This window comes from Mauremys reevesii, linkage group 5 (assembly GCF_016161935.1).
Source record: "Mauremys reevesii isolate NIE-2019 linkage group 5, ASM1616193v1, whole genome shotgun sequence".
NCBI classification, from domain to species: domain Eukaryota; kingdom Metazoa; phylum Chordata; order Testudines; family Geoemydidae; genus Mauremys; species Mauremys reevesii.
Genome location: NC_052627.1, coordinates 52,740,855 through 52,768,027, shown reverse-complemented (window position 1 = coordinate 52,768,027; position 27,173 = coordinate 52,740,855). Strand labels below are relative to the sequence as shown.

Below are 27,173 nucleotides of genomic sequence, written 5' to 3'. Positions count from 1 at the left end.
GCAGCCACCGAGGTGTGGAGCGGCAGCCTCCCCCAGGGGCTCCAGACCTGCTAGTCCCATCCTGCCTGAGCAGCCAGGGCCTGAACCACCTAGGTCCAGGAATCATGGACCCAGGGCTTCCCCTCCCTTGCAGAAGAGTGAACAGTGATCAGGGTGACTCCCCCTGCCCCATGTGACCTGGGAACTTCTGATGTCATGATTCCTGAAGCTGGGGGCACAGGCCCTTGCAGCCTGGGCAAGACAGAGGCTGACGGGCCCTGCGGCAGCTACAGCTGGGCTTGGGGCCCCAGGGGTGACCCTCTACCCCCCACCCTGGAGGCTGGGCCTGCTCCCATAGCTATGCCAAGCTCAGACTGACACCCTAAGAGGCAGTGGAACCAGGGTGGTAGTGGCGGGGGCTAATGCCCCACAATGGAAATATTGTAGGTGGCCAATCTGTGCTTCTGTCCCTGTGTGGTGTTCCCTGTAAACTGCGTGTATGCATGGGGGGTGAAAACAAGTGGTACCCAGAGGGCATGGGGCAGCTGCCGTGGCACCTGCCGGTCTGTAGACCACTTGATCTGGGACCTTTCCATAGCAAAATTCTGGTTGCACCTCTGGCTATGAACCACGGGATAGGTACCCAGAAACCTCTGTATTTCTCATGACTGGATACAGCACCACTGTGGATGTGACAACAGGCATATGAAATTTGACTGCTGTTCTGCAGTGTGGTCACATTGTATCAAGGAAAGGTAGAGCAAGATGACTTGTTGAGGTTAGGATGCACTGCAAACAATGCCTGTGAAAACTTTATTATATTAAACCAAGACACTAAAGTCAGATATGCAAGCAGTATAGTTCAGAATGGAAGCAGAGACTCCAGTGGAGCTATGCCAACTTACACTCACTGATGCTCTGGGAATAATCTACTGAGGGAGCAAAGAAAAATGAAGCATCAAGTGTGTTAAAATGCATTGCAAACCACAAACCAAAGAACCTAGTGGCCTTTTTTTTCATTTCTTTGGCATTTCCCAACAGAAAGCCAAGCAGACTATGGGACGGAAAGAACTTCCAATCTTGGTTAGCTCCCCACTCACATCTATCACAGAACTCAGCAATAAGCAGAAGAATCATCCTTAGTTACTCATCTTAGAAAACAGGAGCTGCAAAGAATTCCCTGCTCTATGCAGATAAACACCCAAGATTTCAAATAATTGGTGCAGAATGCAGCAAAAGATGAAATGTCAATGTGAACAGCTCTTCTCTCTGACACATAAGTTTACAATGCTAGAAGCAACAGAGAAATTATTATTATTAGGGTTGGTTTCTTTAACTCCTACAGATGATGGTTATGGTTTATTACCTGGCTAGCAAGCCAAGAATACATAAAGTAATATAAAGCTTTCTGTCTGCAAATTAAGCAGGACCAAATCAATACACAAGTATATTAAGCAGAATGGTAGCATCGGAGCTCTGTCAGGAATACTGTCACTTACATTGTTATACAGGTTATGGCACAATGTTCACAACTTTTCTTTAAGCCACAGTATGATGAGTCCTGTGGCCAATATTTTCACTGAGACAAATTCATTTATAAAAGACTGAGAAAATAAGTTCACAAATGTTGAAAGAGGTATAGAATAAAAGGATGATTAATCCTGAAAAAACACAAGTAATCCTCTTGATATTTTTCTGTTACACACCTGTGGAGAACAATACTTTGACAGAAAATAAGTAGGGCTGTCACTTAATCACAGTTAATGCTTGTGATTATTTGAAAACAAAATTAACGTGTTAATTGTATATCTCTAGGTGAGGCATCGGTGGTGGAGGGCCGAAGCCCAGCCCAGAACTCTGCGGGCGTTGGGGGGGGGCAGAAGCCCCAGCCCGAAGTTCAAGAGGCGGGGGGGAGGGAGGGTGCTGAAGCCCTGAACCGAACTGTAGTCCCACACCCTGAACCCCAGGAGGGGCTGAAGCCCAGAGCCCTGTGTCCTGAAGGGGGAGTTGAAGCCCAGGGTCCAGAGCCTAGCACTGCTGGGGGCGCTGACACTGGGAGCCCTGCACTCCAAGGGGGGCTGAAGACCTGAGCCCCAAGCAGGGCTGAAGCCCAGGGCCACCAGCCCTGAGCCTACATTTGAAAATATAGAAAACATCCAAAATATTTAAATAAATGTTATTGTTTAACAGTGCGATTAAAACGGTGATTAATTTTTTTAATCACTTGACAGCCCTAAAAATAAGTATAGCCGTTCATAATATTATTGGCCTACACTCTTTTCTGGCATCCTTTCATTGATTCAACACACAAAAATGTTTGACCCAGAAGCAACAGACTTAAGCATGTGTGACACTCTGTACCCCAAAGCAACACCCTGACACCCCCACATCTAGCATGGTGATATAATTATGATGTGTTTTGTACAAAGTATGCTTTGTGAAGAACCATTTTAAACGTCTTAATCTGTTGAACTTTAATATCCTGTTAAGTTGTATGTGCTATCATTGTATGTGTAATTATAAAGTTTTGCTATGTATGTCTTATTGAAATATGTTGTGAGGTTGGGAACACCCACAAGTAGCTTTTCAGGTACAACAAGGAAGAAGCCAGACAGTGCTGATGGCCCATTGAGGGGAATACACACACTCAGAGATAGCACGTATACAATGGAGGCTGTTTGACTCATGTCATAGCGAAGGATCTTTCCAGGAAGCTGGAAGAAGCTATAAAAGGGGTGTCACAGGCCCAAGGCTCCCACCCTTAGGGGGTCCCATGGGGAGGCAGATCAGCATTGTATGTTGCTAACGCGGTTGCAAGCATCACAAAGCATTTCAGGGGAGGGTCAAAAGTGTAAGTAAGTGTGAAATGGAAGAGTCCTTTGCAGGTTGTGAGAGGCCAGAGGGGGGAAAAGAAAGAGAGCAGAGAATGGGTTAACTCAATGGTGTAGTTGGCTAGCTCAGTCCGATAATAAAACACTACACTGGCCCCAGTCCAAGGTCACGGCGCCAGACGAGAAATCTGCAGCACTAATCTCTCACTCAGCCACAGACAGCCATAAAAAAAAAAAAGTACACTGAACCAGGGCTGCAGAGAGAAAACACACAGGCGAGACAACGAGGCAGGGGAAGGAAGCAGAGCTGCGCGTCCCTGGAACTGGTGTGTTTTGGGAAAGTTGAGGAGACCACAGAAAGCCGGTTTGGACTGGTACAAAGAACACCAGAAACAGAGGTCGCGGAACAAAACACCCCAAAGGAACCTTGGACTTAAAAACCCTCCCGAGGGCTGGAGCAATTTGAAGGTTACAATGGCCCCTGGACGACCTTCCACACTCTCCCGTCCACACTTCCCCCTCTTCTTCTTATGTTACACGCAGGCTTGGCCAGCCTCGGGTAGAGTGTGTGTGAGTATGAAAATGGCTTGGGGCACTAATGCTTTCTTCCTTCCTCTGAGTGACGTGGGGAGCACTCATCACTCTCCGCTGTTATTTTATTAATAAAGCTTTAAAACTTAGACACTTGGTGTGTTTCGTCATCTCCTCCCTAAAGATCCTGTGGCCTCAGCCTGATCACCTGACACCTCAGGTGGATTGGTAACAAAAATCTGTCAGAGTTTTGGTGGAGAAACAACAGGGGAGGGGGAGAAGCAGAGCTGGTGTGGTGTGGTCCCTGGTTCCTGGAGCTGGTGTATTTAAAAAAAAAATTAAAAACCACAACAAGCTGGTTTAAACTGGTACAAAAAACACCAAAAGCAAAAGTTGCAAAACAAAACACCCCCAAAAAACTCCTCAGCCTAATCACCTAACGCCTCAGGCAAACTCGGTGTGTCCCTGCCTGTGAATGTGTGTGTGAGTGCAGGACATTGAGAGGTTTGAAGCTTGTCACATTATCACAGTGTGAGAGGGAGCCCAGGTTTGTAAGACAGAGGGCTCAGTGATACCCCAGTACCAGGTTGCACCCCAGGGAACCTGTCACAGCATGCACAGAAAATAATTGGTAGCAAATATCTTTATGCTCTAAGAATTATTTTGGGGTCTTCTATGGCCTGTGTTACACAGGAAATCAGACTAGATGATCACAATTGTCCATTCTGGCCTTGGAATCTACGAATCTTTAGTTGTGCATCACACAGCACTTGAGATATGCTGGTGCCTGAAACTGAAATAACCATGGTGAGTTTATATCTCAAATACTGCTATTTATTGCCAAAGGTCAGTCAATTATGTTGTGCTGTTTTGTTTTGTTTTGAATAATGATAACCATTGCTAAAAACCCCAAGCATTCTCGGAGGTGATGTGTTCTATAATAAAAATGAACACACTTTACCAATTGGAAACACCATATGTTTAAACAGACAATAATTGAACATGAATAACCTCATTTTCAAAAATGCTAACCACTCAGCACCTCCCATTGAAATGAATGGCAACTATTTGGGTGCTCAGCATGTTTGGCTATCAGGTCAGGGATTTAGGAACTTACATTGTTAATGCTGCTTCTGAGTTAAAAAAGATTACATGATGAGTCAACGCTAGGATGTAAACATGCAGACAGAGATTCAGGATGGCATTTTCAAAAGCACCTAAGTGACTTAAGAGCCTATGTCCCATTCATAAAAGGGACGTATGGCTTATCTTGGGGCATAAATCTACTCCACACTAGCCTGTCATGCATTAAGTGTCTGTGTGGACCTTGCTGCTATGCACTAAAAATTCCATTGTGCACTTTAATCTATCCTGCTTTGAAATGGGAGTAGATTAAAGAGCCCTAGGGGACTTTTAGGGATCTGTGGGAATTCCCCTCAACAGCAGGGTCCACAATTAGTGTGTAGCAAGTTAGTGTAAGTGTTTGTATAGATATGTCATTAGGCACTTAGGGCCAGATTTTTTAAAGGTATTTAGGTGCCTAAAGATGCGGAAAGGAGCCTAACTCCCATGGATTCCATAACTGGATACTGTAAGTTTAAATAATAGAACTTTACAGAGAGCGGCAGTTCCATTTCACAAATGCTTTTGAGATTGGGAAACTTGGCTTTGCTCTGAATCAAACAGAAAATTGAAAAATTAGAAATTCTCTAAGGAAAATTCAGAAATTGTTTTTGTTTCAGATCGATCAAAATGTTTCATTTCACATTTGACTTTTTTATTTTGCATTACAGTATATAATATAATACAAAATCAAAATCAAAAGTTGGTTCAAAATGAAAACCATCTTGTTCTGAAAATGTCAAAATGGGATGTTTAGACATTGTCAGAATTTTGTTCCAGTTTTTTTCTGAAACAAAATTCTGGTGCAATTGATTTCATGCAGCATTTTGATTCTGACGGAGGCATGTTTTTAAATGGCATATGGTTCTGTACAAATTACTCCCGGCAGTTCTACTAAATAAATAAATATGTTAAATGTACAAGAGGAGACTAGCCCAGTGACATCATGGTAGCATGCAGTATAGTTTAAGAGCTGCATTGTATCTCTTTTAACTATGGCTGGAAATACTTCAAAGTATTCAGTCCCAAAGTGAGTGAACTGCCTTACAGTGCTCTAATAACCTTACGGTTATTGAAGGAGCAGAATCAAAGGGCTCAGAGGGACCCACACCCAGCGCTCCTCAGGCAGAGGGAATACTGCCATCATTGATGGCCCTTGTTAGGTCTGGGAAGCTTAAAAGGGAAATACTGGGAACACTCCCAGAAGATCCTGGGGGAACAAATATTTAATAATGTGCTCTCCAATCTAGCACAGAGGTTCTCAAACTGTGATCCGCAGACCAGCTCCATTCAGGAGGTCCACGGATAGTTCCCTTTAAAGTACGCGCCTGGGCAGCCACACATGAGAGAATGAAGGGCCGCCCACTCTAATTAGGTGCCTGGACCCTGGAGAAGACGCGCATGTAAGGTGAGGTGGTGGCCTCGGGGGGAATAGAGAGTAGGTGGGAGGTGGCACTGGAGTGAGAAGAGGGGGTGGGGGAACTTGGGATGCGCTGGGGCGCGGCAGCCAGAGAAAGTGGCAACTTTCCTTAGCTCCAGGATTGCAGCTGCCAGGGAGAGACGGCCCGCCTTCCCAGCCTCAGCTCTATGGCTGCTGTGGTGGGGGAGAGAGGGAGAGACAACCCTCCTTCCCAACCCCAGTTCGGGGGCTGCCTCGGCAGGGGAGAGGGGGCACATCCATCGCATCAGAAAGGTAAGACTACTGATATTAAAATATGAGTTGTGTGCTTTTATTTGTAGAACAGAAATGTTAATTATTAAAGTTTTTTTTTAATATAGTGCTTTTATCCAAAGTGCTTTACAATAGTTAGCTAACGGTACAAACAACATTTCGAAAGATCACTAAGTGGTCCGCAAAGACCCTCCGCAATTTTCAAGTGGTCCACGAAAAAAAAAGTTTGAGAGCCACTGATCTAGCAAATAAAGGTATAACATAAACTAATGGCTGCAAGTAGAAGCTAGCAAATTTAGACTGGTAATAAGGCATACATTTTTAACAGTGAGAGTAATTAACCATTGGAACAATATACCACTGACTATTTTTAGATCAAGATTGGATGTTTTCCTAAAAGATATGTTCTAGGAATTACTTTGGGGAAGTTCCATGGCCTATGATGTACAGGAGGTTAGACTACATGATCACAATGGCCCCTTCCAGCCTATGAATCCCTAATTAGATGCTTATTTCCTCTGCTTAGCACAAGCCTCCTCTGCACCACTCCCTACCCCTCTCTCCATAACTAGCACTTTTATGCCGTCTTCCATTCTGCATTATTTGATTGGAATTGACTCCCTCCTGGTGCACCAAGCACTGTCTCTCTCTGTTCAAATCCCTGCTCGAGGGATTTGTACTACTTCTGTGAAACCATGTAATGATAGTTCTCCAAAGATAATTTTAAAATTCATGAGCCTCAAACTGCTTTGAGACTGAACTTTCCACTCTCTGATTATCTTGTGAATCGTGTGTCTGAACTGCATTGTCTGTTGAAATAGAGTGAAGGCTCCCGGAGTCATGGGACATGTTTTCTTCTACAGTATGCATTGTTCAATACCCAGCACAACGACTGGGCTCATCAAAGAATAAAGAAAAGGAAGGAAATGGAACAAAGAGATGAGCATGAGAGAAACTGGTACTTTAGGAAGAAGGAATGCAATAAATGAACAAAATCAAAGAGTAATGTAGACATGATAAAGAAGGAGTGAAAGAGGTTAAATAAGTTTTGTAGTATTATATGAAAAGATGGTATATGATTATTGTTAGTCAAAAGAAATCCAAAATAAGATTTCAGAAGTATCTTATTTCAAACATTTTATTTTCCTATTACTGATTAGCAGCAAAGCTATGAGTGAGTTATAAATGTCATCCCAAACGAGGGCTGACAAAATATTTTTATTACGTCGTACCACCGTATCTATCCATATTTCTAAGAAAAGACAAAGACATTTTTTAAAATTGGTAATTTTCATAACTGTCTGCCTGTGAAGCAAGGCTGCCTGAACCCCAAGCCATGAAGCACTTAAGCACATGTTAACTTTAAGCAGGTGTGTAGTGCTAAAGTTGAACATGTACTTAAGTTCTATGCTGGATCAGGGCCTTAGTTGCTATTATTGCCAATTACAAGGGGCTTGAAATGACAGGCGTAGTCTGACCCATGAATTTTGTACATTTCTAAATAGACAGAAACCTCTACTTAGAGATAATAGCATCAAGGACTTAGAATTCAGTATCTCGGAACCTTACAGGGTTAGAAGGGAATCTTCCTCTTCCAGTGGTGTAAAGCCCCCATTTCTAGTTCTGATGCCATCAAATCACTTTATGCATTCACATCTATACACATACAGGTCTGAATATTGTCCATCCTACTCCCATACCAATGTAATTTTGCATCTGCATGTTAGTGATTGGGATTATACATGGGGAAGGAACAAGTAAAAGTTCCTTTCTTGGGTTGTTTTAAAAAATGGTGGGAATTTGAAGCTACTTAGAGGAGTTGGAATGTGTCATGATGCAGATGGATTAGTTGACAGAATACAAGTATAGGGAACAAAGTTGCATAGGCTTTGGCTACACTTACACTTCAAAGCGCTGCCGCGGCAGCACTTTGAAGCACTAAGTGTAGTCAAAGCGCCAGTGCTGGGAGAAAGCTCTCCCAGTGCTGTCCGTACTCCACCTCCCTGTGGGGAATAACGTACAGCGCTGGGAGCCGCGCTCCCAGCGCTGGGGCTTTGACCACACTGGCGCTTTGCAGCGCCGCAATTTGCAGCGCTGGAGAGGGTGTGTTTTCACACCCTGCTGCAGCGCTGCAAATTTGTAAGTGTAGCCAAGCCCATAGATTATACCCTCTCTGGGGGCAAGAACTGGCTCTTTGTTATATGTTTGTACTCTGTGTAGCATGATGGAACCCTGGCCTCTAGGCACTACCATAATACAAATAAGTACACCTTTACCCCGATATAACGCGAACTGATATAACACGAATTCTGATATAACACGGTAAAGCAGTGCTCCGGCGGATCAAAGCAAGTTCAATATAACGCGGTTTCACCTATAACGCGGTAAGATTTTTTGGCTCCCAAGGACAGCGTTATATCGGGGTAGAGGTGTAATAATAATGCTAATTGCAGTTTTCACAGGGTATTACTATAACGTGGTTATAAAGACAAACGTATGCCTATTATTCTTCCCTCTCATTCATCAGTTGGTCTCATGAACAGCAGGATCAGATCATTCTTTAGTTCTCTGGGCCAGTTGGTAAACATGGAAAGGAGCGTTTTCCTCTCTCTCTCTCTCACCCACCTCAAAAGTCGTCCCAGCTACAGAGCTGATATGCTCTTGCTGGGGGACAATGTCTGCTTCTGTTGAAAGGGTAGAAAAAGTGGAATCTTTAATGAAAGAGAGAATGTGATGATATATATGGGCCTGTTTGGCCTGATAGTCTCATGCCATGCTTTGGACCCTGTTCTTCACTTGGCCCCTTCAGCAATTGATTTTCACCACCACAGCCGTGAGAAGATGTTGCTCCTCTCCCTCCCACAGCAAATAAGTAAGACTTGGTGCGGCTCCAGCAACAATTTTGTCCAGTGAACTCGTAAACAGAATCCTGTGAGCATGAGCCTGTCAGACAGGTAAGTCGATAGGAAAGGGTGTCAGAAGGGAAATAAAATATATGTAAACATATACACACGCATACAGAGTATACATACAGATCTGAATATGGGAGAAAGTAATCAGAAACCACAATAGTGTTATTTTATGTTCAGTGTAAGCACAAGAGTAACTCTTACAGATCAATCAAGTCTATTAGACTAACACATCACTTTGAAAGTGAACTGAGTCTCTAAATGCTGTACCAGTGGCCTCAGACCAAGTCTGGTTACACTAGTCCATGGATAGCATTCTTGACTGGTGTAAATCGGTACAACTCCATTGACATAAGTGGAGTTTTGCCCATTTACGCCAGCAAGAGAATCTGGCCCTTTGTTATTTCCTTGTACTCTATAAATCCATCAAGGTCAAATGAAGTCCCCATTGGTCCCAGATAGACATATTATGTTGTAAGCATACTTTGCTGCTGTTATGATAATAATTTATGAAATTTGGTTTTGGTGGAAATTTTCAAATTCATGTCTATCATGGACAATACACATGGGTGGTATCCCATTTAGGAGGTCATAGGGCCATTACTGCTTGATTTTTTCCCAAAGAGCTTTGCTGTACTCAGCTTAACCGCATGCAGACGGGCACCTTCAGCTCTGAAGCCCAGTCAAATGGGATGCATTTAAGACTTGAAGACACTTGGCTGAATGTAGCTAAAATGAAAACAGCAGTGACGATTCAAAGGAAAAGCCAGCACAGATAGGGACAATATCCTGTTCAGAGTACCCAACCTGCCAACCCTTCTCAGCAATAGACGAATTTCCATACGCAAATATTTGCGGGGCTTTTTACTGAACGCATATCAATGCATCATATCGGAAACATACTATTAATAAATCCTAGTGGCATCCCAGCCCATTTGTGTCACTGTGGCAGCTCAAAGTGGCCTAAAAGCAGCCAGATCTGTTCAGCTAAAAATTCTCCTGGTATTTTGAAACTTTCAGCTGCTGTGCCCAGGTGCTATGCCCTGCTCCCTTGTTGGCTGCACCAGGAGGGGCATGGCTAGAGCTGCTGTGTTCAGACCATCCCATGCCGGTGTGTGGTCCCTGGGTATTGTTGCCAGTTGGCATGGGTTACAGCAGCCCCCAGGATTCCCTAGCCTAAACTGGGCTGATATTGGCACAGAGTGGCACTGATGATCAGGGAGCCATAACAGGCTCCCTAAAGCTCCCCGACCTCAGCTGCCCCAACCAGAAGCTCTGTGCAGCACAGAATTTGAGCATACAAAAGAATTACACCTTTCTCTACTAACACACACAGACTCTACCACTATTTGTTAAACGGAGTCTAGTTTCAGCTCAAATTGTCAGTTTTTCTCTAGAGCTCCTGCAAGCTCGAAGGCTAATGTGTAATTTTTGAAAGGTGACCACACCGCTTTCCTATTCTTTTGTTTTGAAATAAACCTAGTTGTCCATTTCTATTGCATGTCATACACCGTTCTATTCATCACTATAGCAAGGCAGGCTTACTGGCCCTATGCTGCCCTGTGGACTCTTCTGCCATATTGCCAGTGCAGAGCGGGCCCAAAGTCAGCATACAGTAACTCCTCACTTACCGTCCTCCCGCTTAACATTGTTTTCAAGTTACGTCACTGCTCCATTAGGGAGCATACTCATTTAAAGTTGTGCAATGCTCCTTTATAACGTTGTTTGGCTGACTTTACAAGGGAGCATTGCATAAGTTCCTCTTCTCCGCCTCCTCCCCCTCCCTTTTTCCCTCCTTCCCAGCGCTTCCCCCGCCACCAAACAGCTGTTTGGCGGTGCTTAGGACTTTCTGGGAGGGAGCAGGGAAGCTACCCCCCCGGCAGGCAGGGCCACCCGGACAGAACACAGGGACTTTAGGGGCTGCAGGGCCCTGGGCTAAGGGGGCCCTGGTCTGCAGCTCTAAAGCCCCTTTCAGAATGCAGCCCTGCGAGCACAGGCCGGAGGACTCAGGAAGAGCAGGGGCAGCCATGCAGCCAGTGGCCAGAGAGAAGCAGCGCTTTCCCCTTCAAAGTCATCCGGAGAGAAGCGGCGCTTTGAAGGGGGGAGGGAGGGGCAGGTCCCAGAATCGCAGCCATGGGGGCGGTGCCGCACTGCACAGAGCCACCTGCACACCCACTGCACCAAACAGGAGCTGCCCCAGGTAAGTGCTCTGTACCTCCTGCCTGTCCCAGCCCTGGGCCTCCTCCCGCACCTTAACTCCCTCCCAGACCCTGCACCCCCAGCCCTGAGCCCCAGGGATAAGCCAGGGGCACCGCCCCACCACAGTACAGTACAGTATTGTACAATAGATAATGCCTTTTGTCTGCCCCCAAAAAATTTCCTTGGAACCTAACCCCCCGCATTTACATTAAATCTTATGGAAAAATTGGATTTGTTTAACATTGTTTCACTTAAAGCTGCATTTTTCAGGAACCTAACTACAATGTTAAGTGAGGAGTTACTGTATCTCTCTACTGCAAGATCACCTAAACATAGGGGAGCCTCTGATGGTGTAGAGTCAGCATAGTGGCTCCTACATCACTGTCTCCTCACTGCTCCATCAGACAGCATGGGTGGTGCATTGCGGGGCACCGGGGGTTCCCTTGCAGCCAGCAGAACCTGTTCTAACTAACACTTAAAGGGCTAGCATGGCACACAGCCAGGCTATGATCAGGAGAGTATAAAGGAGGGCTCTATGACATATTTCCACCACCTCCTGAGCTATCATAACCAGGGATCTGGCTCAGTGACTTCCATGTCTTCACTACAATAGGTTTCCCTGCCAAGAAAAGCATTCTAAAGTGCTTTCATGATTGAGCATTTAGTATTTCTGTATTATCTATGCCAAATAATACTTCTAGGGGAAGAACTCAATACTTTTGTTTTCAACACCACTTTCAGTATCAGTTACTGTTTTTATCACTATGTCTATATTTTGGTCTACAAACAAATAATATGTTGTAAATTCCCTTCTGCATTGCAGTTTCTCCAGCATGTCTCATGAGTCTATAGAATCTTTCTTCAACTTAATGCAGAGTTCTCATCAAATAACAGGATTCCAGAATATGATCTCATTTCATTATTCCTATAGCTATCAAACTTTCATACTTTTTTCTACTTTCTAAATTCCTCCTGAAGTTTTTGTAAGATGGGAAGAAAAGTCTAACAGAGCAAGTCTACTGAATCGGTTACATGTACACTTAAGATTTTTTTTTTGTAGATACTTAAAAAAGCCTGACATAAAGTTCTCTAGCTTCTTTTGTTCATCAGTATAGTTTGTAATTCTGTCTTTTGAATATTCATTCTGTAGACCGGTATCTGGCTAAAACGAATTCCTGTAAAACTGCAGCTGTTGAAGATAAAGGATTGTGTAAATGATTAGGTAGAGCCTCTGAAAAAGGGATTATTTTATGTTCTGTGGTCTAAATTATTGGCCAAGTAATACACCCATTAGCTCCAACTTTTTGTCAAGCATGTCTATTACTAGGTCAATCAGAAGAGGTAAGAAGTTGTGCTTATCCTGTTCCCTCTTTCAGTAGTATTTCTTTAGGAAGGGAGCAATTTAATAAGATAGCTCTTGAGATTAAATATAAGGTATCTATACCCTAAATTTGGAACTAAATCTATTTTGCTCAAGACAGTCTATTGGATTGATAACTCCGTCCTCCTGGACCTGTAGGTAACAAGGTCGGGTGAGACTGGAGAGGTTTGTCGAGATGTTCCATGCATCACCAGGTCCATAACTTGGGACAATACTGGGTCAACTCGAGTTGCCTTCTTTACCTGAGTAGCGGTGATGGGTGTATTCTCTACCTGTTCAAAGTAAAAGATTTCCTTCTGGTCAATATCTTGACATTTGACTGGCAAAGGCAGCCTTGAGAGACCATCCGCATTGCCATGCAGAGTGGATTTCCGATATTTGATTTCATATGTGTGTGCGGAAAGCAACAATGCCCAACATTGCATACGACTAGCAGCTAATGGAGGAATGCATGTGCGGGGTCCAAAAATTGAAGTCAGGGGTCGATGGTCTGTGAGAAGAGTAAACTTCCGTCCAAACAGGTACTGATGAAACTTCTGAATTCCAAAAACAATTCCCAATGCCTCATGTTCGATTTGGGCATAGTTAGTTTCTGCTTTGCTTAGAGTGCATGAAGCAAAAGCAATAGGTCTCTCTTCTCCCAAAGGCATAATGTGTGACACGACTGCTCCCACTCCATAAGGGGATGCATCGCAGGCCAACTGTAGGGGTAAGGATGGATCAAAGTGCGTCAGAACTTCAGAATTTAGCAATGCATCCTTAGCTTTGTTAAATGCAACATCACAGGCTTCAGTCCACTTCCAGGCCTTGTTCTGCCCAAAGAGTTCGTGAAGTGGTTTTAGCAGTGTGGCTAACTGTGAGATGAACTTTCCATAATAGTTCAATAGTCCTAGAAAAGAGTGAAGCTGGCTAACATTTTGAGGAGGAGGAGCCTCCACAATAGCCTTAACTTTGGCAGGGGGCTTATGAAAACCTGTAGCATCAATGATGTGTCCCAAATATTCAACAGAGGGTTGGAAGAATTCACACTTGTCTTTGCGGACTCACAGTCCATACTCTTCCAGTCTTTGTCGGCTAGTCTCTAAATTCTTTAGGTGATCCTCCTCATTCCTTCCAGTGACCAGGATGTCATCCAGATAGCACTGGACTCCTGGCACAAGATCTGGTCCATAGCCCTCTGGAACAGGGCAGGAGCAGATGTTATTCCGAAGGGTAGGTGACAGTATCGATAAAGCCCCGTATACGTCACAACAGTCAACAGCTCTTGGGACTTTTCATCGACGTGCATCTGTAAATACGCTTGACTCAGATCAATCTTACTGAACTTTTGTCCCCCAGCCAGGCCTGCGAAGAGGTCATCGATGAGGGGAAGCAGGTATTGCTCTGCACACAATACTGGGTTGAAAGTGACTTTAAAATCACCACAAATCCAGAGGGAGCCATTTTTCTTCACTATTGGAACAACAGGAGTTGCCCATGGGCTATGAGTAACTCGTATTAGGACTCCATTGGTGACCAGGTGCTCTAGGTCCCCTTCAACCTTCGGCCTGATGGCATATGGCACAGTTCTGGCTTTCAGATATTTTGGTTGACTGTCAGGTTTAATGTTCAATGTCACAGTGATTCCCTTCATATTTCCTAGATCCTCTCCAAAAACAGCAGCATGTTTCCTTAGTATAGTGGTCAGACTGGTTTCTTCTTTAGTCACTCGGTGCACTTCTGCCCAATTCAGCTGGATCTTCCTAAGCCAAGACCTACCCATTAAGGCTAGGTAATTACCTCTCACCACAAACAGTGGCAATTTAGCAGCCTGTCCATTGAGCTCCACCTTAACATCAGTAGCGCCCAACATGGGCATAGCTTCTCCCATATACGTCTTCAGCACTGTTTTTGTTGCTTGAAGCAGAAGATGCGGTAGCTTTTCTTTATACACAGTCTCTGAGACCAGCGAAAAGGCTGCACCGGTGTCCAGTTCCATGCGTATAGGTTTGCCGTCCAACAATGGGGTTACCTAGCATTCATGTGAGCCCACTGCCAAAGACAAACATGGAGTGGCTCTTCTTCTTGTGATGAGGTATCTCCTTGGTCATCCTGGGTTTGCTCTAGGGTATGCAGATTTCCCTATTTGGTCAGCCAGACCACAGACCTCTTTTTCTTTTGTTTACAGGCACACGCAATGTGTCCCTTTTTGCCACAGTGTCGACACACCAGGTCCTTACACCAGCATTCTGATGCATGGTGACCCGGCTTACCACAACGGTAACATTCCTGACTCCGCACAGTTTTGGGGGTAGGTTCTTGTGACACCTTATGCACCCTAGGGGATGCACCGATGGATTGTGCCTCCTTTGTAGCCAGTTCCATGGAGACTGCAATATCAATGGCCTTCTGTAAGGTAAGCTGAGCCTCTGTCAATAGGCACTTCCATATAGCTCCACTGTGCAGGCCATAAACTAACCTGTCACGTAGGGCATCATTTAACATCTCCTTAAATTCACAGTGTTCTGCAAGCTTTCTCAAAGTTGCTACAAATTGTACAACTGTTTCGTCTTCTTTCTGGTCTCTTTTGTGGAACCTATATCCCAGGATTTCCATAATGTCACTGTAAAATTTAGTCTCTGGCTTAACAGGGTATAGTAAGCTGCGTAGCAGGGAGTAAGCCTTAGCCCCTATAACACTTTAAGAATATTGGCACCTTCTTCTCTTCTGCAATGTCATTTGCAATAACAAAAAGCTCAAAACGCTCATTATATACATGCCATTGCACTATAGTCTCCTCAAAAAGTTCCAGTGGCCCTGTAAGTGTAGCCATGATTTTAGTTTGTTTGCACAGTCAGTGCAAACAAGCTAGTTCTCACCCCCTTCCAGCAGCAAAAAAGTTTTTTGGGGGGTTTTTTTGGTACCTTAACTTCTACTTCCATCTGTTGCTGGGGCAGCATAGAAATCCCATCCTCGTCACCACGTTGTTATAATGAGGTAATAAGGCAGGTTGCTTTCTCTTTGACAGGGCTGAATAGATGCCTCAGATTGTCTGAAGACTGCTTTCCATAAATAAAATCTGTTTGGACTTTATGTATCAATGGCTTAATTTCAGTCTTTAATTATTGTTGCTAGTCTTCTGGCATAAATGTCACTGTCTGTATTTAAAAGGGTAATTGATGAAAACTGGGATTCATACCCAACTATGTGTTTCTCTTATATGTGTAGTGGTAGCACGATGCATTAGTCCTGGGAAACTCCCTTTTCTCATGTAGTTTTCAATAGCTCTTACTCAATAAAGGGGCTTTTACTGCTGGAAAGTTTTTTAAAATGTAGCAATATAGCCATCTGGTCCCTGGATTTTTTCTAAAGTTAGGCTGTTTACAACACTTTCAATCTCAGTTTTAGCTCAGGATATCCCGCTACCTAATGTATCTTCTGATGAGAAGACAGGTAGTTTTGTTTTTTCTAAATAATGTTGTATCTGTTCTGAGATATTTACATATTGTGGGGTATGTAAATTAGCCTAGAAATCCCGATAAGCTCATTTAATAATAATTAGATTTTGCTTCATACCCTCTTTGGTTTTAATTTGACATATATATTTCTTATGAGCTCTCCTGTAAGCAGATAAGCCAAAATCTTGTCAGCTTTATTTCCCTTTTCAAATAAAGCTCTTTTGACTAGCTTTATTGGCCACTCATTTCACACAGCAATGTATATCAGCATTCTGTGTTGCTTTTGTTTTCCTGCACTTCAGGAAAGCCTCCAGTCTTTTAGTTTTCCTTTCAAGGAAGTAAATTCTTTCCAACAGTCTTTCTTGTAAATTGCTGATCATTTCCAATAACTTATCTTCAAATTGATACAGTAGCATTACAAGTATATCCCATAAAGTTTAATTTTACATATTCCAGAATCTTTCTTTTAAATTTCCAGCTCAACCTTCATTGTTCTGCACTAGGGTATCATTTAATTGCCAATATTTTCATTGTGTTTCTCCTTTATAGTTTGTACATCTAACGTTTAGAGTCATTATACAAATTGTGATTTCCCAAAAATATAACAAAATTGTTTTCCCAACTTAATGGTTTACTCAAGATGTGTTTGTGAGGGATACTGATGTAACCCTTCAGCCAGCTGAAGTCGGCAGCAACAAGGGCTGGGTTCAATATCTAGGGGTTCCTCTTAACAATACAAAACAGAGCTGGCTCACACCCCCATCCACTAATCTGGGAAAATTTAACACCACCCCTGGGCACCCCTAAGAGGCAAGACTTCTCTCTGACTTGAACTTGTAGGGGTTCCACTGCCACTGGCTGCTCACAGAGTGCTATAAAGGTACCATAGTTCCTCCTAAAAATACGCCCACACGTCTGCACTTACTCAGGCATTCTCTGGCTGACTGTAAAGTGGATTTAACTGAGCCCTCACCAAATGCCTCAGGTATCCCTGTTATTAGGAAGCAATGGCGGGCAGCATGTGGAAGCTGGTAGACTCTGGACGCCAGTCCCCACCATCCCCTGCCTAAGATGCAGAGTTGTTAAAGAAAATGTCAGGCTTCTTAGGGAGAGGGGACAGTATTGCTACCTGGTGGTGTGGGCTCTGCCTCAGAGTCCTAGACACCATTTGACCTTCCACCTCTCTGCTATTTAAAGACAGAGCTGATTAGTCTCAATTGTCAGTCATTGTTTTGTTCAGTGCTCCTTCGAACTGAAATTATTGATAACCAGGTCTAGCTGCTGAGCCTTCTGTGAGACAGCGTTGCAGTGAAAGAGACTGCCCAGCCTGCACTAACAGTGATGTTCCCCACTACTCACTTAAATTACAGAGAACTGAAACCACTGAGAGCTAGGTTAAGTGGTGGAACCTCAGCATGTGGCACTGTAGAGAGTGGCAAGTGGCAGCAGAGAATCAGCAGCAGTGGCAGAGTGAACGGCGGCAGCAGCAACCCGCAGTGCCAGAGTGAACAATGGCAGCGGTGCCAGAGTGAATGACAGCAGCAGGTGGCAGTAGCAGGCAGCAATGGCAGAGTGAATAATGGCAACTGTGGGTCAGTTGCAGAAGTGTCAGCAGCAGCTGAGGCATTGGTCAATGCTTCCCCTCCCTCCAGGGGTAGGAAGTGAACGCACATGAATGCACCTCAGAACTCTGGGTCTTAGCAGACCCAGGACAGCCAACAGTGAGTGGGATGCAATGGAGGGAGAAGGGAGTGTTGTGCTAAAGGGACATTTTTTTGTTGGACTTTCACACCAAAAGGTGGGAAACTGAGGCAAAGTTTGTGGGGTTGGCTTGGCTTATAATCACATTTTCAAATATGGTCATAGTGTTTTCCCAAACTAATGCTGGGTTCCCATTCCCTTTTCTTGTTTGTTATACACAGACTCAGTGCTTGCAAGTGGGGAAGTCTTGCTGCTTAGAGGTGCCCAAGGGTGGTGGTAAGTTTTTCCAGATTACTGGATGGGGGGGCTAAGGCCAGTTCTGTTGTGTAGCATTAAGAGGAACCCCTAGATATTGAACCCAGCTCTTGTTGCTGCTGACTTCATCTGGCAGAAGTGTTACATACATAGCCTATAAAAGCGCAAACACACCTTAACAAGAAAACTTTTTTTTTGTTGGTAGCCTGTCAACTACCTGGTGCCATCCACTCAGAAACATTCCAACAATAACCTGGGACAGACCTCAAACATTCCTCCCAACATCAACATTTTAATTAGTGAGCCAGTGTAGGCTGTTAACTTCCAGATCCTGCAAACACTTAACACTTAACTTTACACACGAGTGGTTCCATGACTTCAGTAGCACTACTCATGTACGTAAAGTTAAGCATGAGCAGAAGTATTAACAGAACTGGGGCCGGAGTTTGTAGCATATCCTTAAATTTTTAAAAATCACAATTATAAACTAGAAACACATTCTCTTACAACAGCCTTTCTAAAACATTGGTATATTTTCTTTGTAAACTATCTTTAAGTTGATCTAAGATGTTAAAAACATGAGCAATCTTTTCAGGTTCAACTCTGCTCCTCTCTGCTACGTTCAACACATGGTGGTCTGCTGCACTCACAAGTGAATTGTGGAGATCCATATTGATTGCCAGAAGATACAGGTAAGCTATAAATTGTTTGGGGATAGAGAATAATTTAACTCGATTCCTGTAAATAATTCTGAGGATTGCAAGATACCATAGAGTGAAGGACAATCCTTTGTTCTAGTCATTTTACTGGAATAAACTGCATCTTTCTTCTGAGTGCATGTCTATTCTAGGAATTATTCACTTTACCTACTACTGGTTCAGCACCAGTGCAGTTCCAGTAAAAGATGAACAGCAAGGTTAGACAACACAATGTTATAAACATAGGCACGTGTTTGCACTACAGCTTCCACAATTCTAGACATCAGATAAGAATATTATTTTTACCTTAAGAGATATAAAGTACTCTTCACTGTTAAATATTAAATCTTGGAATCTCAATAATTTTATTAGCACTGCTTTTGGAATGGGTGGTAAAGGCTACAACGTGGATTATAATACAAATACAGACCCAGTATCCTCCTATTGCAAAAATTTCCTTAAGAAAGCTATTTGTAGATAACAGTATATCTCCTCCTTCTCCTCTAGGAAGATATACCAGTCTCGGCCATTCTTCTTGTTCTGTATTAAAAAATTTTCGTGGATCTTTACAAATCCTGTTTGATTTTTCCAATTTTAAGAACAAGGTGTCACTACCCTATCCTCCATTCTCCCCATGCAGAGTTCTATCATAGAAAGTCTTTCTTGGAAGTTCTTTATACCAGACTTAATATTATCAGTTGTCTCATACACAAAAGTCGTCTGCACTGAAAGCTCATATCTCTTTGCCTTTCCCATTGAATGTTCCGCATTGCAACTTGTAGGCTTCTTAAACTGGCCTCATTACTCTTTGCCTGGGAGCTGAGCAGGTTACCACTGCCAGTTGTGCAGCCTGGCAAGTCTTAGTTGAAATCAGTGGACCTGAGTCTTTCTGGTGTGGCCTCTCAAACAGAGCTAATCAAAAATAAGAATTTCCATTTAGTAGGAAATTTCGAAGAAGTCTTTGTTCTGATTTGGAATACAATTTTTCCTGCAGACAGAAAATATCAAAAAATTATCATTTAGGAAAAATCAAACTGTATCAGTCCAATTTCCTCTCTTTATGAAATGCAGAAGATGACTGCTCTGACTCCTGGAGACTCACTGGGCAGCCCAGGTGGTCGCTGGGAATTATTGGAATCTCCTGGGCAGAGCAGGGCAGAGCCAGAAGTTCTAAGAGCCCTTGCCTGAGCTGGGGTTCCCAGGGCTTCCAATTGCCAGCTCTAGGAGACTGTGCATGGCAGGGCTGCTCCTGAGCCATGGAACTTGGAAGCCCTTGAGTCCCCAGCAGGCCACCAAGTGAGCTAGCAGGAAACAAGGCAGGTTTTGTCACAATCCTGCCTCTGTTTTGGCAAAGGTTTGTTGAAAACGAAACATTTCCACAAAACATTTCAGGTTAGACAAATCTGCATTTTCTGGGAGGGGAATAAATAAAGTCAGAAAATTCCTGGCCAGCTTTACCCTTTACATCACACCTGTGGCATAAAGGGACACAATCGACCCCTGTCAAATCCACCTGTGTTAGGAGGGATGCTCCAGCCAGCAAAAGAGCTCCGCATGGGTCCCTCTCCCAGACCCAACACAGGAGGCAAGTCATGGGCAGGCTGTGGATAAGCCAGGGGAGGGAGAAGGCATGGCAAGTTTGTTTTTAAAAAGCATCACATATACTTGGCAAATAAATGTTCATTATCGACAAGTAGTTCTCCCAGTTTGAATATTAAGAAGAATATTTTGTCCTCACTTAAACCTGTGTGCCTTGAATTCTCACACAATTTAAAATGAGAGCTGCAATATTCACATGTCACTTGAATTATGCAAAATCAGCTACAGGCATACATAAAATGTCATGTATCTGAGAGTCATTTTGTCAGGGCAGGAGATAAGTGGGTTTTATGTCCTTCCAACCTTCCCCTCCTCCTCCCCCCCCAAAAAAGAGAGAAGTATGTAAAAAACAGAACTTGATAGAAGTTCCACACACATTCTCTAGCAACAAGCACACAAACTTGAAAAAGGAAGGTACGCAGCTACAGTTTGCTCACTGAGTATACTCCAGTCATCCCATTGTATAAACATAAATCCACGTTCTATTCAGGTATAATTACATAACACCTTAATTGCTAACAAATATTAACAGTATTATTTTTATAGGACAAGTACACAGATTAAGTGTCACTACTTATGATAAATCAATCAGCAAAGTCTTGCACAGGATAGTAAAATGGAAGAAAGGGAAAAGTTAATGAAACTGCCTAGAGCAGTGGGTCTCAAACTTTTTTACTGGCGTCCCCTTTCACATCGCAAGCCTCTGAGTGCGACCCCCCTAATAAATTAAACACCCTTTTAAATATATTTAACACCATTATAAAAGCTGGAGACAAGCAGGGTTTGGGGTGGAGGTTGATTGCTTGCGACCCACCATGTAATGACCTCACAACCCCCTGAGGGGTCCTGACCCCCAGTTTGAGAACCCCTGGCCGAGAGTATAGATCCACAAGATAGCTAACCACAAAAGATCAAGTCATCTTTCTCAAAGTTTACCATAAAATTGATAATGACTTACCACTTACAGTTCATGCTATGATCAGTCAAAGACCAAACCTAAACAACAGTGTAATTTGTAACAGCAAGCTCATAGAAGAGGAGTTTAATGGTTTCATGTTCATAAGAAATGTAAAGCTTTCCAGTCTGAGATTTCACTGAGTCTTCTCCCCCCCTTCTTTTCCAGCTCCTTATCTCCAATTGATGAAGAATGAAGGCTAGAGACTTATTTAAACAATACTGATGGATGTCTGCTTTTATCGTATCAGAAGAAATGAGGGTACCAGGCCATATCCATTTATAAAATCAGTGTAAAAATACAGGCAGAGGAGTTCCCCTGTTTCATATTATGGGTGCTACATGTTTTATACTAGTCAGGTATGCCTCCTCTGAGCCACATGAGAGACACTGTACATTACCTAATACACTTTCACAAATCTATTGGAATTGGGAGTATAAGGATTTAGTCAATTTTCAGCTTCTACTGTTCTTTAAAAAGATTTCCTGAGCTGTGCTAAAGTCATTACATCAAATGAAGCCTCTAAACATATTCACTCAATCCAAAACTATATGTATTGGACAAGTATGGAATATGGAATTATACAATAATAACCTATACAGAATACACACAAATGTCAAGTTTCACCTAGTTTAGAGTCAAAACCATAGTTTCTATTCAAAATCATAAACCTCTCCCTCTCCCAAGGATTCTTATCCACAAATAACTCCAAAATACTCTCTTACTTTTCTGTCTTTGGGGAGCAATGGCTTGTGGCCCTCTCTGCTCCCTATGGCAGCAACATAGCCCACTCCCCTACATTTGGGAGTGTGACTGTGGCCAGAAAAGTAACCCTCTCTCTACTCACAATCCAAGATTTTTAAGAGACTCGGCTGCCTGTCCACATTGTCATTCAGCAGCACTGGGATCCAAAACACTCCACTGAGTCTTGCTACAACGACTGCTTATCTTGCGTGGCCTGAAATATCTTAAATGGCAATATCCCAGAGCCTGTTGCAGGATGGAGGAAGCCTATGGTAAACTAGACGGGAAAAGGGTGGCTCTAAACTGGGCTAAGTTTGATAACATTCAATTCACTTGTCAGGTTCTGTTAGAAAAGGTTCACAAGGCCCTACTTTTTTACATGCTTTTATGTTTCAGTATGTTACCTTCTGCAAAGAATGAATACAGGCTACAGAAATTAACTAACTGAAACCTATTATTTATAACCTGTTTTCTTTATTCTCTGCTTTGCTACTTATCTACATTTGTTCCCACTAAATAGTCATAAATGCATGTTTTTAAGAGTTTATTACCTCTATATTGCAAATAATATTCACAGTGATATTTTTAGAACTGGGAGAATAAAATTAAGACAACACAGTACACAAAAACAAGTTAACCACATGGTTCAGTGGACATTGAGCCAGGAAAAGTAATCATAAAACAATCAAAGTACAATAGTTAAATGTTCAATGCATCTTAAATAAAACCCTCCCCCAGGTCCTGGAATCTATATAGAGAACCAGATATTTTCAAAAAGTATATTTTAAATCCATAGCAGTATACTGCATGTCAAATCTGTAGTGGCACAGTCAGTTATAGATTAATAGGTATGCAAATTTGAAAAGACAAAACAAGCTAATGTGCTGCAGCAGAAGGTATATTTTTCCCCTACCTGCATTTGTAGATCATTCTTGGGTCTGCAAGAACTAAGCAGAATTCAAAGAAGGCAGACACAAGGCTTCGTGTCAATAGGATCACAGATGTTAATCAATCTGGCAGACTTCAGCAATTTTTCCAAAGCTATGCTCACTATAACCTCCCAGTTTGCATTTCAAAGGTCATGTCATACTCACATTTATCATTTCCTTAATCGCAGATTATCGCCTGTGACAGGGAGGAGTCATTTTTGTGTTATTGTTAAAGTTTTACAAATACACCACCACATTATATAGATTAGCTTTTCTTAAGGTGGACTGATTTCTGGGCATTCATTTCACTTGATAACCTGGTTTATATCCCTGGTTAACTACAGGTAAGTCAAATGTAGTCAATAAACTTAAATGAAATATTTGAGGTTTTTTAAACTCGTTTTTTAAAATACAGATATAGAGTATCTGGCCTAAGTGGAATTTTTTCTTTTAAAAATCAACTGTACTTGGCGTTCTGGAAGCATATCCCATGATGCTTTTGCTTTGCTGCTGAGGTATGTGCATTCTGGGATTTTTCTCACTGAATATTGTGGGATTAGAGTGACCAGATGTTCCGATTTTATAGGGACAGGCCTGATTTTTGGAACTTTTTCTTATATAGGCGCCTATTACCCCCGCGTCCCACCCCAATTTTTCACATTTGCTGTCTGGTCACCCTATGTGGGATGCCTAGTGGAAGGCAGGTGGAAGCCAGTGGAATTCTGGGACTGGGATCAAATTTAAAAACTCCCATGATTGCACGCTCTCTGTCCCATGATTCCTCTCTTTCAGGGCAGGCTTGCGCCATTTTCAAATTGCTGACAGCCAGCATGTACCCAAGAATTACTCCTAGGGGAATTCTGCACCACGGCATGTGTGCATAATTAATGAGCCGTGCATATTTTTAATTTTTGGCACAGAAAAAAGCTTCTGCTGAAAAGTTGCTGCAGAACCAGAGGGTGCTTTGGTGATAGAACATAGCAGCTGCTCCCAGCCAGCTAGGGAAGAGAGAGAGCCTACAAAGCCTTCTTCTCAGTGCCTGTTACACCAGGTCAGGAGAGAGGGACTATGGGGAGACTGACAGTGTAGGGCTGCTGGGGGATCAAACGGGGGGATCATTAGGGCTACTGGGGGAGGACAGATTGGGGCAGAGCTGAATGGGAGTGGAGGTGGAGGGCCACGGGGGTAGGGGGAGGCACAGAGCCACATGGTTACGCGGGAGGGGTGCAGGGCCACAGAGGGAGCGGGGAGTGGCTGGGTGGGAGAACAGAGACACGTGGGGATGGAGAGGGGTTCAGGGCTACATACAGACAGAGGGTGGCTGAGTGGGGGCCCAGAGACACATGGGCACTGGGAGAGTAAGTGCAGGGCCACATGGGGTTGGGGAGAGTGGGTGTCTGAGTGGAAGTGGAGGGACATGTGCCTGACTGAATAGGAGAGGCTAGGGCCAGCCAGGGTCTGCATAGGGGAAGCTCTCTAACAGTCCTTCCCCACCCCTGCAAAAACCCTGTTCCTTACTTTCCCCATCCATACCCAACATCCATACTCCCCCATTTTACAGTGCTGTTAATGCATCTGTTCTCCCTACCTTTCCCGTTGTCCCTAGCCCTGCTACTATCCTTTCTTACAATGCACCGGTGCTGAGGGGTTGTTACCGCCTCAAGGAAAGATTGTATTAAGGCCGGACATAAAGAATTAAGGTTATTATTAAATAAGAGGCATCTAGATGTAATGTGTGTATTTAAATAGGTGTGTATAAATAAATCAGAGGGGGGTTAGTCAAAAAAGCCCACCCTCCTTGCTAAATTGGTAGTGAAACAATGCCTGTGCCCATGGAAAGAAATAAAGCAACAAGGAAAAAAGGATCACACCCAGACAAGCAGGCAAGCACAGTTTGAGGAAGTTGAAAGAAAGACAGTAAGAAGTTAACACTGTAGATACTGGAAGGAATTAAGCAGTAAAACTTTTTACAATGTTAAAAGAAAGTGTTATGAAAGGAAGATTCTTGGTTTCTTTGGGAATGTCTGTAGATAATCCAGGCAAGAGGTTATATAAGAAGAATCATTTAACTATGAACAAGTTAGTCAAATTTGCTTAAAAAAAAATAAAAAATAAAAAAAACCAACACTCCTGATGTGTACAATCTTTGTTTTATAAGTTTAAGATGAATTGGTGTAGTTTTAAGGTTGTAAAATCTAGAAATACTTTTGCCAAACAAAAGAAACTAGTGTTGTTTAATTTTGATAATTAGCATTTAATCCTTAAGGTAACTTAATGCTTTACAAGATTTAAAATGTTTTTTAATAAAAGCCAAAGTTGTGGCTGCAGCAGGGCAATCGAGGCCAGAAGAATGGTAAAAGATTTTAAATCTGTTTTGGTAACAAATAGCAGCTAGAAGCTATAGCCAGTGCCCCACACTAAGGCTTAAGGTGGCTCTGTGTAATCAATGGTCACTTTGCCAAAGTGAAGCCAAAATGGGTTGTGTTTTCCTTTTCAAATCAATGTGTGTTTAAAAAGCAGAAGTTAAAAGTTAGAAGTTAATTGTGTCCTTTTAAGACAGTCTCTCTAAGCGGCTGATAACTTTGAATCCAAAAGCAAGCTGAAAATGTCTGTGTTAATGCAAATCACCTAAATGATAAACATAGAAGCCATTAAAACTTGACCTGCCTATAAAACAAATACAGGAAACTATGGGGAGTAATTCCTCAGTTTTGCCTGCAATCAGCAAGGGTACTTGTAAAGAAAAGAATATTTTAAGCAATAATCTGCCAACCCCAAGGGGGTAAAAATATGCTCTCTTTGTCTTTCAGAAAAATAGGAAAAGCTGATACCAACTGAAAAGCCAAGAATGTTCTTGGAGTATTGCTGGATATAATTTACATCCTGATCGCCTTTGGCGCTTCCAGGACGGCTGCCTACTTGCATCAGGGTGCTCTGGCCCTGCTTTGCTCGGGTGCACCACAGAGTGGCGCGAGTGGGCAAAAGGGAAATGATTGCTGTAGTTAAATGAGACTGCTTTGTACTGGATTTTTTCTCCTGTGGCCCAGCAATACTACCATGACTGGAGGAGTAAGGGAAAAAACTAGCAGTTATTGCTTCTATTCCAAAGAGGCTCTGATAGCATTTTTAACATGTATTTCTGATTTCCCCCTCCCTGAGATTCTTCCCAGTCTTGGGGGAGACCTCAGAGACAGTAAGTTGTGTGTGCATGTGGAGGTCTAGATTAGAGTTGCCAACCCTCCAGGATTGTTCTGGAGTCCCCAGAAATTAAAGATTGATCTTTAATCAAAGATTATGTCATCTGATGAAATCTCCAGGAATTTATTTAACCAAAGTTGGCAACCCTAGTCTAGACTGGGATTTCAAGGGTGTGCAGTATAGGCTGTTTGGATGTGCAGTTATGCTTTGGAGGCAGTGGAGTATTGAGAATTATGTTCCTGGCTTGGCTTTTCAGTTTAGGTTGTGCCTTGGAGGAGCTTGGGTGTTGTTGGAGAGTTTAGCAGAGGGTGGGAGGTCTCTGCGGGCAAGCTGGATACTAAACCTCTCTCCATTCCCTTTAGACTACCATGACTCTCCAGGATGTTGAAGCACATGACCAAGTGGCAGAGAATGGCCTTTCTCAAAAAGGCAAAGGGCAGTGAGGTATGCTATGAAGTTATTGACCAGGATGGTGCCACCAGAAGTGCTGCAGGATCGAAAGGGAATTGTGAGTTGCGTTGGGGGCAGTGACTGAGCAGCTATACTACAGAATGTCTGAACCAAAATCAAGCAATTTCTCACTCTTAGATTCTCCTTTATCTCCCCTGCAGATGTGCTGAAAGTGCAGAGAAAAATCAATTTGGTTCTGCACTGGTTATTTGAAACCTTAACTGCTCCCAGTCTTTTTCTGTATAAACCTGTGAAAAGTGATTAAGAGCTGTATCACTATGCTATCCCTCAGGTACGCTATTTCTCTTGTGCGAATCTTTGTTACAGGGCATAGGTACCTCTGACATTCAGGGGTACAACCCAGACCAGTGAGGGGCTGTGTCAGCCCAGCCCTGCACATTTGGGTGCCTCACAATGCTCTGCTGCTGTAAGTCCCATGTGGGTCCCTCACAAACAACCAAACAGCATGCTGCTACTGCCTTGCGTGTTTGTGTATAGCTGTAGCCTGTAAGCCATACATCAGTCACACTCTGGCTTCCACTAGCCTTGGTTTCCACTTGCAGGATGACCCCAACACACTCCT

General features: G+C 43.2%; 1 protein-coding gene and 1 long non-coding RNA gene across 6 annotated transcripts in view; one reads left to right on the top strand and one right to left on the bottom strand.

The window, feature by feature from the left end:
- Positions 1 to 1,881, top strand: part of LOC120405882 — a 31,773-nt gene extending 29,892 nt beyond the window's left edge. The window contains exon 5 of the long non-coding RNA XR_005598964.1: positions 1,795 to 1,881. This is a non-coding gene — a long non-coding RNA (uncharacterized LOC120405882). The remainder of the gene's footprint in view (positions 1 to 1,794) is intronic.
- The window catches only part of IL15 (interleukin 15), a 72,673-nt gene that overhangs the window by 14,473 nt on the left and 31,027 nt on the right, over positions 1 to 27,173 (bottom strand). The window contains exon 2 of one of the 5 annotated variants that reach the window (XM_039539764.1): positions 22,927 to 23,138. The exons of the other annotated variants lie outside the window; for them this stretch is intronic. Within the exon in view, the coding sequence (XP_039395698.1) occupies positions 22,927 to 22,932 (6 nt within the window). The 5' untranslated portion in view covers positions 22,933 to 23,138. The remainder of the gene's footprint in view (positions 1 to 22,926; positions 23,139 to 27,173) is intronic. 5 annotated transcript variants of the gene reach the window in all.